The sequence below is a fragment of the Mustela nivalis genome (genome assembly GCF_964662115.1).
Source record: "Mustela nivalis genome assembly, chromosome: 13".
Classification (NCBI taxonomy): domain Eukaryota; kingdom Metazoa; phylum Chordata; class Mammalia; order Carnivora; family Mustelidae; genus Mustela; species Mustela nivalis.
In genome coordinates this window covers 26,990,163-27,004,696 of record NC_139032.1, presented here as the reverse complement: position 1 = coordinate 27,004,696, position 14,534 = coordinate 26,990,163, and the positions used below count along the sequence as shown (strand labels likewise).

Here is a 14,534-nt window from a genome sequence, read left to right as displayed (position 1 = left end):
TCTGGATAGAGCATTTTTACACAGAGAAAGTACAAGAGTGAAACCTGGAGTTAGGAATTTTAGTTCTGCCGGCCATCTTAATAATAAACCTTCTTAACAGTATCTTTAGCAAGGAGACTGTCAGCCCTGGACAATGGGGATGTTACAATGCAACCATTTTGTTTTTAGAAGGTTATAATTATTAGAAGGAAATCTGTCTTTTTAAAACTGTAGCCACTCATCTTAGTTGTGCCCTCCTGGTCTTACACACAGCAGTCTCTTTTTACATGGTACCTGAAAACACAATTGATGTTTACCTTAATCTTTTTCTATTCTAGGTCAATCATATGCACTTGTTTTTACTATTCCTAATGTAGGCAGTCATGTATAATTGATATATCAGGAAGAGTTGGGTGACCTTGTTTATGCCACTTAACATTTCTGAGCCTTAGTTTCTCATCTGTTCTGACAGGTCAGATGTGAAAGTTTGTATTGAAAATTTTATGGGATATGAAAATGCTATCTAAATGCCAGTTGTCAATAATAATAAAAATTATAGTGTTGTATGTTACAAGTTCAAATCCCCTGTCTATTAGCCCTTGTCAAGATTGGATTCCAGGACAGCATATTAAACTCTTTGCACTTAAAATCATGGTATTCAGACTATTTTTTATAAGTTGAAGAGTTAGCTTATTAAAGGTGCTATATGATAACTGATACAGTTCTGAGAAAAGCTCAGCCAGTGCACATTCCTTATTTCTTATTCCTTTCTTACTGTCTTTTTTAGTTAATGTTTTTTTTCATCTTCCCTTAAATTAAAAAGAATTTTTATTTTGTGCCTTGGCTTGCTAACTGTTTTGTAGGTCACTCATAGATACTACTTAGCATAGTAGTCCCCCCTTATCTGTGGGGAATACGGTCCAAGATCCCTTGGATCTTAGATGCCTGAAGCCTTGGATGGTACTTCGCCTCATATATACAATGTGTGTTTTCTTAAACACACATATCTGTGACCAAGTTTGATTTATTAATGAGGCTCAGTAACAGATTAACAACTAACAGTAAAACAGAACAACTGTAACAGTATACTGTCATGAAAGTTAAGTGAATGTGGTCCCTCTCTCCCAAAATATCTTATTGTACCGTACTCATCCGTACAGTGATTATGTGAGAAGATAAAATGTCTGTGATGATATGAAGTGAGGTGAAATGCTGTAGGTATGTTGTGTTGTAGCATTAGGGCTAGTATTGACCTGAGGTCATAGGAAGATCATCAGTGCTGGGCCACAGTTGACCATGGGTAACTGAAACCAGGGACAAAGCAGGACTCATAGACTTTGGTGACTTCGGGGACCAAAGATGGTACTGTTTTCTGCTTAAAGTATTTTAGGAAGAGTATTATTAAATTTGCCATATGAAGTTCTTACTTATGAAGAGATACTTCTGAATTATCAGAGGTATTTTATAATCATATTACATTAAAATAGAGGTTTTTGTGGTATTTGTCTCTTGAAAATTATTGATGTATTACTTTATGAAGTAAAGTTGATTCAGTTATTCACCAAGGGCATAATATCTTTGATCTTTTTTTTCTTTTTCTTAAAAAACAGGAATGTTTGGCAGTCAGGACCCTTGATCCCCTTGTCAACACCTCTAGTCTGATAATGAGGAAGTGTTTTCCTAAAAATCGCCTGCCACTCCCAACGATTAAAAGTTCTTTCCATTTCCAGCTGCCAGTTATTCCTGTGACTGGGCCTGTGGCCCAGCTCTACAGTTTGCCGCCAGAAGGTAAGACCGTATGTTTCCCGCTGGCTTTCAGTGGTCTTGGAATTGTGTGACTGTTGACTTTTTTTCCTCATTTCTAGTTCTTCAGCAAAAGAAGGCACATTAATAAGCACAAGAAAATTTCACATTATATTTTAGTTAAATATTTCTTCAAATATAAGAAATTGAGATCTGATAATTAAGGGCAATAGTATAGAATGTGTTATATTTATGTAAATTTGAATTTGAAAAAATTTAAGCATTACATAGGAACATTATTTCATAGTTTACATAAATTTTCAAAGGATAAGAGTGTAAACATTAAATATTTAGGTAATTATATTTGGGCTTACATTTATAACTTTCTGGTGAACTTCATTTTTTTTCAAGTTAAGAATACCTAGTGACCAAAAATATGATTTTTTATTTTTTCAAAAATTTTTATTTATTTATTTATTTGATAGAGATCACAAGTACGCAGAGAGGCAGACAGAGAAAGAGAGGGGGAATCAGGCTCCCTGCTGAGCAGAGAGCCCAATGCAGGGCTCGATCCCAGGACCCTGGGATCATGACCTGAGCCGAAGGCAGAGGCTTTAACCCACTGAGCCACCCAGGCACCCCCAAAAATATGATTTAAAAAAAAAAAATCTTATTGATTGAAGAAGGGAAGTGCAGAGCCTAGAGATTGACACAGGGCTCAATCTTAGGACCTTGAGGTCACAACCTCAGCCAAAACCAGGAGTCGGTGGCTTAAATGTCTTTGCCACCCAGGTGCCCCTGCACTCATTTTTTATTATAAAATAATTCATCTCTCTTCATAGAGTTTCTACATATTCCCATGAAATTTCTGTGGCAAGAAAGAACTTAACAGATGACTCACTGATTAAAAAATTGAAAAGAGAAGGTAATATGTACTTTAAGAAGCATAAAAAATTACTAGTCCAAATTAACAGAGTAATTTCTATCTACTGCAGTAAGGTTCAGCTATTTAAATAATACTTAAAAATTTTACAATTTCTATTATCAGGATTAGTTTCCTTATGTAAATTCATAGTTGTCCTAAGAAAAAGTTTTAATATTAGTGCATATGGTTCACAGCAGTGTTTTCTAATGATTCAGAATTTGCATATAAATATGCACAGTATTATAATGCTTGGGAAAAGGGAAGGTGAAAATAGAAAACCACTTACCAATATTTTTCTTTTTTTAAAAATTTTTTAAATTTTTTATTTTTTTATTATTATGTTCAATTAGCCAGCATATAGTATGTCATTAGTTTTTGATGTCGTGTTCAGCAATTCATTAGATGCATATAATACCCAGTGCTCATCACCTCATGTGCCCTCCTTAATACCAATCATCTGGTTATCCCATTCCCCCACCCTCCTCCCTTCTGTAACCCTCAGTTTGGTCCCCAGGGTCCAGAGTCTCTCAGGATTTGTCTACCTCCCTGATTTCTTCCCATTTAGTTTTCCCTCCCTTTCCTGTTGTTTTCCATGCTGTTCCTTATGATTCATGTATGAGTGAAACTGTATGATAATTGTCTTTCTCTGCTTGACTTATTTTACTTAGCATAATCTCCTCCAGTTCCATCCAAGTCAGTGCAAATGGTGGATATTCATCCCTTCTGATGGCTGAGTAATATCCCATTGTATATATGAACCACATCTTCTTTATCCATTCATCTGTTGAAGGACATCTTGGCTCCTTCCAAAGTTTGTCTGTCGTGGACATTGCTGCTATGAACATTGGGCTGCATGTGCCACTATGCCTTCTTTTCACTATGTCTGTATCTTTAGGGTAAATCCCTAGTAGTGTCTTGGGGAACCTCCATACTATTTTCCAGAGTGGCTGTACTACCTTGCATTCCCACTGACAGTGTAAGAAGGTTCAGATACCTCTCCAAAGAAAACATACAAATGGCTAACAGACACATGAAAAAATGTTCAACATCACTAGCCATCAGAAAAATACAAATCAAAACCACAATGAGATATCACCTTATGCCAGTAGAATGGCAAAAATTAACAACACAGGAAACCAAAATATTATGGTTTATGCTTAACAAAACTTGCATGTGACTTACCTAAATAAAAATAATGAAATTATCAGAAGTTGGCTGTTTGCCATTTCAGTACAATATTGGGAACATAGTAAAAGAAGAAAGAGTTGAAATTTTAGTATGGGGAAAAGTAGAATTTTGGGAGGTAAGATCTAGTTAAATGGAAGAGAATATAGTCTAGACTATTATTACAATTTCTAAAGTATTTTCTCATCAGTTGATAAATATTTTGCAAGAAAAATGGAAAGTTCTTTATATTTGTCTTTAAAAGTAATTACTTGAAATAAGTGATGTAAGAGAATTTTCAGGTAATTATAATTAGTTTTATTATCCTTGATACAGATTTATTAGTAGTATATATCACAGAGTACACTGTTATGATTTTATTTTAAAAATATTTTATTATTAAAGTACACCTTTAGTCTATGTAAAATACCAAAATGGATTATTCAGAAACTTCTTCTTTTTTTTTTTTTTTTTTAAAGATTTTATTTATTTATTTGACAGAGAGAAATCACAAGCAGATGGAGAGGCAGGCAGAGAGAGAGAGAGGGAAGCAGGCTCCCCACTGAGCAGAGAGCCCGATGCGGGACTCGATCCCAGGACCCTGAGATCATGACCTGAGCCGAAGGCAGCGGCTTAACCCACTGAGCCACCCAGGCGCCCCTCAGAAACTTCTTTAAAGGGTTTTAAAAGTCTACAACTCAGTCTGAAACCTGAGTAAGATAGTGAAGTGAAAACTGTGGTCTAGTTTCTCTTTCCGATTGATATAAAATTACCCACAGACGTTAAGAATAGGGGAAAGTCTGTACCAGAAGTGAGAACAAGGTAAAAGAAACATTCTCATGATTCACACGTAGAACATGCACCGTACATGGTGGAGGTATGGATGTATTGAAGAGCACCAGTTCTCTGCTCTCCCTTCTTGAATGCAGTTATGTATGTCTCCAAGTTGAGGCACCAGTAACACCTAAGTCGGGTGGACAGTCAGGGAGCAGTTGGAGTCCCTTTCTCTCCTGTATCTCAGTGTAGGATTATGGGGGTTTAAGCGGTGGTTGTAACTGGTAGAAAGCCAGCGAGAGTTCTATATGATACAGCTGGTGATAATACAGGAGGGAGATAGGATATAGGATCTTCCTATAGTGTTCTTTATTCAGTGTACAGAATAATCACATAGGTAGAGGAAGCTGACTTCTTCTAGTGCAGTGAATTCACCAAACATGAGGGAATAAATGACAGATAATATTTTTCTGAGGGCTACTTTCCTGTCTCATTTCAGACTAATGGCTCACTAAATTAGAAAGGGAGATTTACACTGATGGTCAAGACTTCATGGTTAAGATGTGAGAGGAGGGTTTTGACAGCAACTGTGTAGACACAAGGAAAATATCCTCTTTCTGTTCACTGTTACTTTTTCATATATCAGACTTCATTACATTTCTCAAAGTTTTCTTTATTTTTTACGTTCCTCAGCTAGAATATAAGTTCTGGGAGGATAGAACTGTTTTTTTTTTAATCCTTCATTGTACACAGTTAGTGTACACTTAACATTTATTATTGAAGGAATTGACCTGACCTCAAGACTTATTATCTAGAACGTTAAATGCCAAAAGATAGTGAAGCAGCATCTAACAGAGGTTTGGAGGAAAGAGTCCTGATTCTAGATTTCTGAACACTTGCGTTGCCATCCATATGTGAAGGTGACATATTCTTAGGCCTGTAAGGGTATGGGAGTAGAATACCCAGGTACCCTTTCTGAAGTAATTACATGAAATATTACTCATCTGGCCAATGATGAATTAGGATGACAAGAATAGAGACAATATGGTAGCAGAATCATTGTATTAAACAGTACAAATTGTTAATTATCTAATACTAAATAATTGTAATACTATTTTGAAATACATCAACCAACTCTTGGCCAAGGATACATAATACACAGCTATAACAAACTGGGGTTTTTACATAAACTAAAATTTTTAGTTTTTATATTATATATAATTTATATTACTTATATTGATAGAGTTCTTGTTCTTAGGAATATTACACTATTTTTGCATTTGTAAAAGAATTATAGGAATAGTGGTTCATATATGCATTTTAAAATGTAAAAGTATGTCCGAAACCGAGATCTCTAGCCTGGGATCTATTGAGCCATAGGAATCCATGAATAGACTTCAAAGACTACAAACACTTTGAAATTCTCTATAAAATTATGTATTTTTTTTCCTTTGGGAAAAATTTTTTCAGGGTAACTTATTGACAAGGTCAGGCAATCCAGGTGCTGCTACACAGCTGTTCTTGCCCAGTTCAGACCTTAATTCACAGCTTTTATGGAGCAAGGGGCAGTTGTTGTGAAATGAAAGGGTAAGTACCTCAAGTGGTGCTATCTATATATGCGCCAGAGGATCTCTCCTTGGTATCCAAAGTGGTGTCATCTGCGCACCGCTTCAAGGAAGATCAGAATAAGCCTTCATGCTTTATGGCCAGGGCATAACTGGGCCCCAAGGGAGATCGCTGCTTGGACATGAACAAGATGGACGGCCGGAGACGGAGTCCATGTTATTAGCACTCTACACAGACCATAATATCTGGCAAACCTAGATGCTGAAATCCATAGCAAAGTAACAACAAACTGATTTTAGCAACAAATTAAAAGGATAATATGCCATTATCAAGTGGAAATAGTCTTGGGATACGAGGACATTTCAACATCAACAAATCAAAATGTGATAAACCACATTAACAACGAAGGATGAGGGGTCATATGATCATCTTGATAGATGCAGAAAAAACATTTGACAAAATTCAAAATCCTTTTATGATAAAAATTCTAAACAAATTATGTACAGAAGGAATGTTCTTCATCATAATAAAGACCGTATATGATAAATCCTTAGCTAACATTGTGCTCATTGATATAAAGTTAGAAGCTTTTTGTATAAGATCAGGAAGAAGAGTTTTCTTCTCTTACCATTTCTATTCAACACAGTACTAGATATTCTAGCTATAATAATTAGGCTGGGAAAAGAAATAAAAGGCATCCAAATCAGAAAGGAAGAAATAAAATCATCTGTTGGCAGATGACATGATCTTATATATACGAAACCTTAAAATCTCTACCAAAATACTGTTAGAGCTAATAAACAAGTTCCGTAAAGTTGCAGGATATAAAATCAAATATATAAACATCAGTTGTGTTTCTATACAATTACAGTAAAATATCTGAAAGAGAAATTTAGTAACCCTATGTGCAATAACATTAAAAACAAAATAGGAATAAATTTACCAAGGAGCTGAAGACCTGTACACTGAAAACTATAAAACATTGATGAAAGAGATTGAAGAGGACACAAATAAATGGGAAAGATACCCTCTGTTTTTGGATTGGAAGAATTAATATTGTGAAAATGCCCATATTGCCCAAAGTGGTCTATAGATTTAAAGTAATCCCTTTGAAATTGTAATGGCAGTTTTGACAGAAATAGAAAAAACTATGTTCAAATTAATGGAATTACAAGAGACCCCCAGTAGCCAGAGAAATCCTGGGAAAGAAGAACAAAGCTAGACATCACAGTTCTGGATTTCAAACCATTACAAAGTCATAGTAACCAAACAGTATGGTACTCAAAGCAGGTACATAGACCTATAGTGGAATGGAATAGAGAGCCCAGACAAACCCATGAATATGTGGTCAGCTAATTTTTGATTAAAGGCACTAAGAATACACAGTAGGGAAAGGACATTGTTTTCAATAAATTGTATCAGGAAAGCTAGATATCCACATGCAAAAGAATGAAATTGGATCCCTGTCTTATATTATTCACAAAAAATTACCTTGAAATGGATCAAAACATAAGTATAAGACCTAAAACTCTAAGACTCCTGGAAGAAAACTTGGGGATTATTTTTGACAATGATTTCTTGAATAAGATACCAAAAGCACAAGCAGTGGAAGCTGAAATAAACAATTAGAGCTATCACAAACCAAAGAGATTCTGCACAGCCCAGGAAACAAATAAATTGAAACAGCAATTTCAATTTATTGCCCTACAGAATGGAAGAAGATATTGCAAAACATTTATCTGGGAATGGGCTACTGTCTAATACACACACACACGTATGTGTGCCTATATATATATATATATATATATATATATATATATATATATATATATTTATGGGCTCAGCTGAAGAGTATAAAAGCAAGTAATTCAATTAAAAATTCGGCAGACCTGAATAAATATTTTCCCAAAGAAGACATACAAATGGCCAATAGTGCATGAAGAAGTGCTCAGCATCATTAATCATCAGGGAAATGGAAATAAAAACCACAGTAAGATATCACTTCACACCTGTTAGAATAGCTGCTACCCAAGACAAGACATAGGAACTATTTGCTAGGTTCTAAAGAAAATGAACTCTTTAATATTGTTGGTGGGGATGTAAAATGGTACAGCTAATCTGGAAAACAGCATGGAGGTTCCTCAAAAAAATTAAAAATAGAACTACCTATGATCTAGCGGTCCTCCTGCATATATATCCAAAGGAATTAAAATCATTATCTTAAAGACAGATCTGTACACCCATCTTCCCTGTGATATTCTGTACAACTAACCAAGGTTTGGAAATAACCGTAATGTCCTTTGATGGATAAATGGATAAAGGATATGAATATTATTCAGATAATATAAAGGAAGGAAATCTTGCCATTTGCAGCAACATGGATGAACCTGGAGGGCAGTGGAATATGCCAGACAGAAAGGCAAATACTGTATGGTATCACTTACATGCAGAATCTTTAAAAACAAACAAAAAAACAAGATTTCGTAGAAATAGAGAATAGAATGTTGGATTCCAGGGGTCAGGAGTGTGGTAAATGGGGTGCTGGGATCAAAGGGTACAGATTTTCAGTCTAAGAAGATTAAGTTCTGAGGATCTAATGTACAGCAAGCATGGTGACTGAAACTACAGTCATACGATATTGCATATTTGGACATTTTCCCAGAGGAGCTCTTGCACGTGCGTGCACGTGCTCGCGCGCACACACACACACACACACACACACACACACACACAGTAACAATGTTAATTGTGTGAGGTGATGGATGTGTTAATTATCTTCATCTTGGTAATCGTTTTACCATGTGTATTTATATCAGATCATCACATTTGTACACCTTAATATATACGGTTAATATTTGTTATTTCTTCAAATAACAAAAGTCAAATAGTTTAGAAAAATGTCCTTTTAAAATATTCTCTCCTTTGTTTTAAAGCACTCAGTTACTTACCTGAGTGCTCGTGCACTCGTCTTGCATTGTCTCCCCCACAGCCGTGGTCCTCATGGACCTTTACATTCTGTGCCCTGAGTTTTTCTCTAATGCATATTCCTTCTTCATCCCCATTCCTGCTGTACTGGTTCAGTTACTGTCTCCTGTTAATTGGTCCCCTTCCATGCATGTGCTCCCTCTCTCACGCTTGCCAGAGTGATCTTTTGAGCAATGTTAAGTTGAGTTAAGCCATTCTCCTCTTGAAAATTCTCACTGCTTGTCTTCCATAGTAGGTTAGAAGTGTAATCTACTTGGCCCCTTTGTTTTCTCATTCTTATTCGCCTTTTTTAGTACTTTCCCAATTATACACATTTAGTTACACTTGCCTTTTTTCAAGGATATCATCTCAATTCTTTTTTTCTTCTTAAAAGCCACGCTCACCTACCCTTATTTTGGCCTTCAAAGCTGCTCTGTTTTCTTCAGGTTACTGCTTAATTACTACCTGTTTTGTGGAGTGATCACGTAACCTTGCAGTTAGTTATTCCTTCCTTTGTTTTCCCAAACATTGCCTTCACTAACATACACTTTTGTATTGTACTTTAGTCTTTTCTGCTCTTTAACCTCATGAACCCCTGGAGGGTACGGACTGTATTTACATGTATTTAAAGAATTCCCAGTGCACAACACTGCATTCATGGCACACGGTTGCCATCGAAACAAATAAATGGGTAATCAGTTGTTAAAGGAGTAAAATCAGTTCTTGAAATTTATCATGTAGAGGAAATAAGCAGTTTGATTTAGTCTGTTGCAAAAGAAGACATTCATTTTTAAAAACTGAGAACATCAGTAAGAATACCCATGTATTTCTACCGTGCTTTTTCCAAATTTTAATATCTCATAGGTTTTTCAACACCTGGGACAGCCTTAGGGACATTTTTTTAAAAAAAGATTTTTTTTATTTGAGAGAGAAAGAGATCACAAGTAGGCAGAGCAGCAGGCAAAGAGGGGGAAGCAGGCTCCCCGCCGAGCAGAGCGCCCGATGTGGGGCTTGATGCCAGGACCTGAGATCATGACCTGAGCCAAAGGCAGAGGCCTAACCCACTGAGCCACCCAGGTGCCCCTAGGGACATTTTTAATAATGAATTTCATTTACTTTTCCTTTGGTGATTGAAATACCAATGTTGTATGTAAATAGCATCTTTCCTTCTGATGTGCATGTTGTAGAATGCTTACCTCTGACCTACTTATAGCATGTTTTGTGTCACAGTGGATGACGTAGTAGATGAAAGTGACGACAATGATGATATTGACTTAGAAGCTGAAAATGAAACTGAAAATGAAGATGACGTAGATCAGAATTTTAAGGTTGGTATAAATCTCTATCTTCTGTCTACTTTATAAATTGGATATGCAGTTGTAAAATAAAGATTGGGGAAATAGGTGTAGCTTAATGGTAAATTAATTGGTTTTGTCCACATCTTTTTATTGTGATGACTGTGTACACTAAGGAAAGGGAAAATAATGTTGCTTTGAATGCATTGGTCTGAAAAGGTTCTTAAAATAACTTATTTTCACTCTTCTTGACCAGGACAACCTCAGGTAGCCCATCTGACTTAGGTTTCAAAGTCTGAGGAAATCTGAACTTGAAGAAAAGTGGTTTGAGACTCTAAGTGGCAATCTGTGCCTCTTTTAGCAATCTTTTGGGGATATAAAAATAGTAGGAAAATAATCTGTAACTGCTGGCTTTTTGGTAAGAATTAGTATTTATATAATGATTCTTATGTTTCAGTTAATTGGAGAAGAAATGGGCAAAAGTGTTTATTGAATGGAGACAAGATAAAAAAAATATTGTCATGATATAAATGCGATGTTAAGTAAAGAGGCAGGAGAGATTTTAGAATTTTATGGCACTTCTGGAAGTGTAGAGATATTTGCTTAATTTAGTGTCAGGGGGTCATTTTGGTATCTGTGGAGAAATGCCTGCTTAACTCCTTCAGTTTTCAGCTGTTTAGCTTAGTCTGTTTTGGTGGTGGGGGAGGGATTCATTTGACCCTTGCCTGCTTGGCCATTTTTCTCTTGAAATTCTATATCAGAATTGGAAACACTGAATATTAACCCTCTCTGGAGACAGTCTAAGATACTGGATGGAGATAATTCATTTTGATAGTAGATGTAGTTCTAGTTTCATTATCACTAAATGCAATCACCAAGGCAAGCTTTGGCAGAATTGTCTCATTAGCCAGTCTAGGCAGCATAATGATCTGTAGCCTTGCCTCAAGAAGGTAGAAAGAAGAGAAACAGCACAGGCTCTGATTTTCAAGGGAAAAAAATCTGGGTTAACTCTGTGATTGTGGTTCTGGACCAGATATAAGTGAAAGAACTATGCGATCCAAGCTATGAGAATTTAAATTCTATCATGTAAAGTATTCTTTAGATAATAGGAGCTATATTAAAAATCACCTGTTTGGATTCTTTGGGAAATGAGTGTTTAGGTTTAGTAAAATTTCTAAGTTTATACTTTAATATATTGTATTTTGAAACCTTTCTCTTCTGTATGTTTCCTTGTTATTAAAAACATAGTATATTGAGTATAATTTATTCTTTTTTTAAAAGGTTTTATTTATTTGAGAGAGAGACAGAATGAGAGAGACAGAGAGAGAGAGAGATAGATAGAGAGAGAGAGAGAGAGAAAGAGCATGAGAAGGGGAGGGTCAGAGGGAGAAGGAGACTCCTTGCTGAGCAGGGAGCCTGATGTGGGACTCGATCTTGGGACTCCAGGATCATGACCTGAGCCTAAGGCAGTCGCTTAGCCAACTGAGCCACCCAGCAACCCTAGTGTAATTTATTCTTTATGCCTCAGGATCCTCATTAAAAATATCTGTGTTGCGATCACTACAGATGTAAAGACAGAGATTGATGGGGAAATAGAACTCAATGGGAACTATAATAATGATTCTAATTTTGCTGCTTGGAAATTGTCAGTGTGTATGCATGAATACATACTTAAAAATTTTTTAAAAATCATATGAGGGTAAGTTACATATATTATGTATCATGGCCCTTTACCCCTAAATATGTCAGTGAATATTTCCTAAGAATAGTGGTACCCTCTTATGTAAACATAATGCCATTATCAACTTAATAAATTTATAGTGATACAACATTTTTAGCTAATTGTCATCCATATTCCACTATATAATAAATGTCCATCATGAGATTTTTTTCCCCATCTCTTTAGAATAGGAACTACCATCAGGTACTATGTTTAATTATTTTGTCCTTTAAGTCTCCCTTAATTTAGAATATTTTCCTTTTTTTTTTCTTTTGTGACATTCATATCTTTGAAAAATATAGTTGTTAGCTGTATTGTTCACTGGAGTAGCCGTGATTTCTTACATTCTCTCCCACTTTATCTTAACACACCAGTTATTATAATGAGAAAAAATAATATATTGAATTTACTCAACATCTAATCCTATTCTAGTCCATGCCCTTTTTTAAAAGTAATTAATTTATATTATTTAAAAAAATTTATTAGAGAGAGAGAGAGCACAAGCAGAGGGAACAGCAGAGGGAGAGAGAGAAGCAGACTCCCTGCTCAGCAGGGAGCCCAATGCGGGGCTCAATCCCAGGACCCCGAGATCATGACCTGAGCCAAAGGCAGATGTCTAACTGACTGAGCCACCCAGGGGCCCATGCTCTTTTTTTTTTTTTTAAACTGAAGTACAGTTGGCATAAAGTATTTTATTAGTTTGAGGTATAAAGCAGTGATTTGACATTATGAAATGTTCACCACAATAAGTTTAATTAGATCTTTTGAATTTACCGTCTATGCTAGTCCCTGCTCTTTACCTATAATAACTATTAAAGCCTCACGTCTATCCTATAGGTACATGATATTATTACCTCTGCTTTACAGGGCTAATAATTATAAGAAGGAAGCACAGAAGGATTATTAATGTAGCTTAAAGATGTGGCGCCAGAATTTAGAATAAAGCAGTCTGATGCGAATGTCAGCTCTCTCTACCACCATACCATACCAAAATCTATTTTTTTTTTTAAAGATTCTATTTATTTATTTGACAGAGAGAGAGAGGTAGAGGGAGAAGCAGACTCCCCGCCAAGCCGGGAGCCCAACCTGAGATTTGATCCTGGGATTCTGGGATCAAGACCTGAGCCAAAGGCAGATGCTTAACGCATTGAGCCACCCAGGTGCCCCAGCCAAAATGTTATTTATTTATTTATTAAAGGACTACAGAATTGTTGGCTCTTTGAGACTATTGAGCTGTATTATCTTTTCTTCTTGACCACAGTTTGGCTTACTGTCATTGGCAGTTACATTTGGACTTAATTTTTCCTTTTTATCTAAATCTTGTTAGTTATTTCCTGTGTTAGGTGCTACATACAGGTTTAATATTTGTTTGTGTTTGATTGTGTTTGTAGCTTTAGAGACTGTTTTTCCCTCACCATAGTGATTCCATTCTCTTTTTCCCAGATTTTTCTGCTTGTAGCATTTATAGAAACTTGGAGATTTAGAAAACTCATCTCCAGTAGCCAGCACTTGTCAGTTTATAAACTTACATGCATTCTTTTCCCTTCCTTTACTTTAGAAGAGCTTTAAGGAGTGATGAGAGGTGGTTGGGTTTTTTTCCCCCTACGGCAGTCAGTAGCTCTTCATCTTTGTTTTCCCCTAAACCAAAACACAAAATTTCCTGCTGTTGACTTCTCAAAGTGTAATTTTTATTTCACGGTGCCTGTTTTACAGATAAATTAATTTTTTTGGAAGTAGAGAGCACATATGTAAGGCTCTGTTTTCACAAACTAGTGTTGAAATGTTATATTGGATGTTGTATTTAAAGTAGTATTGAATGTTGAATTCTAGTCTGTTTAGAGAAAGAATACTTTTGTAAACTTTTTGTTATTTTGAAGCATTGTCTACTTTATTACATGCCAGTCAAGGAAGTTATATATTTTGGTTCATCAGTGCATAATTTAAAGATCTGTGAAATTACATATTCATGTCCTAGTAACTATACAATAATTAATTATTATATTATATACAACCAGTGTTTATTATTTATGGCAAGGGAGAAAATTTTTATTGGTTATACAAATAATAGCTAACCTCCTGAATATGAAATATGAGTAACATAAAGTACAGTTTTCCTTTTAAATTAATTGGTAATATGAAATATATACTTTTAGTCTGATACATGTATATAAAGCATTATAAGGATTGAAGCATGGTAGAACAGATTTAAGGCTAAAAGTAGGTTTACTCTGATATTAAGATCTTATATCTCTCATTAGCAATGAAGATAATGGTGGGTTTGTATTTATGTGAAGTCAGATTTGTTGAAAGTCATAGAGAATAGCTTGGATGGTAGGTAGACTGACACTTGTCTTTCTGGCACAGTGTATATTAGGTCTTCGAGTAGATAACAGATCGAATTAAT

General features: G+C 35.5%; 1 protein-coding gene across 10 annotated transcripts in view; it reads left to right on the top strand.

Annotated features, from left to right (window-relative positions):
• Positions 1–14,534, top strand: part of AGTPBP1 (ATP/GTP binding carboxypeptidase 1) — a 157,625-nt gene that overhangs the window by 66,919 nt on the left and 76,172 nt on the right. For all 10 annotated transcript variants that reach the window (XM_082696534.1, XM_082696541.1, XM_082696538.1 and 7 more), the window contains 2 exons: positions 1,590–1,767; positions 10,346–10,443. In XM_082696534.1, the coding sequence (XP_082552660.1) occupies positions 1,590–1,767; positions 10,346–10,443 (276 nt within the window). The remainder of the gene's footprint in view (positions 1–1,589; positions 1,768–10,345; positions 10,444–14,534) is intronic.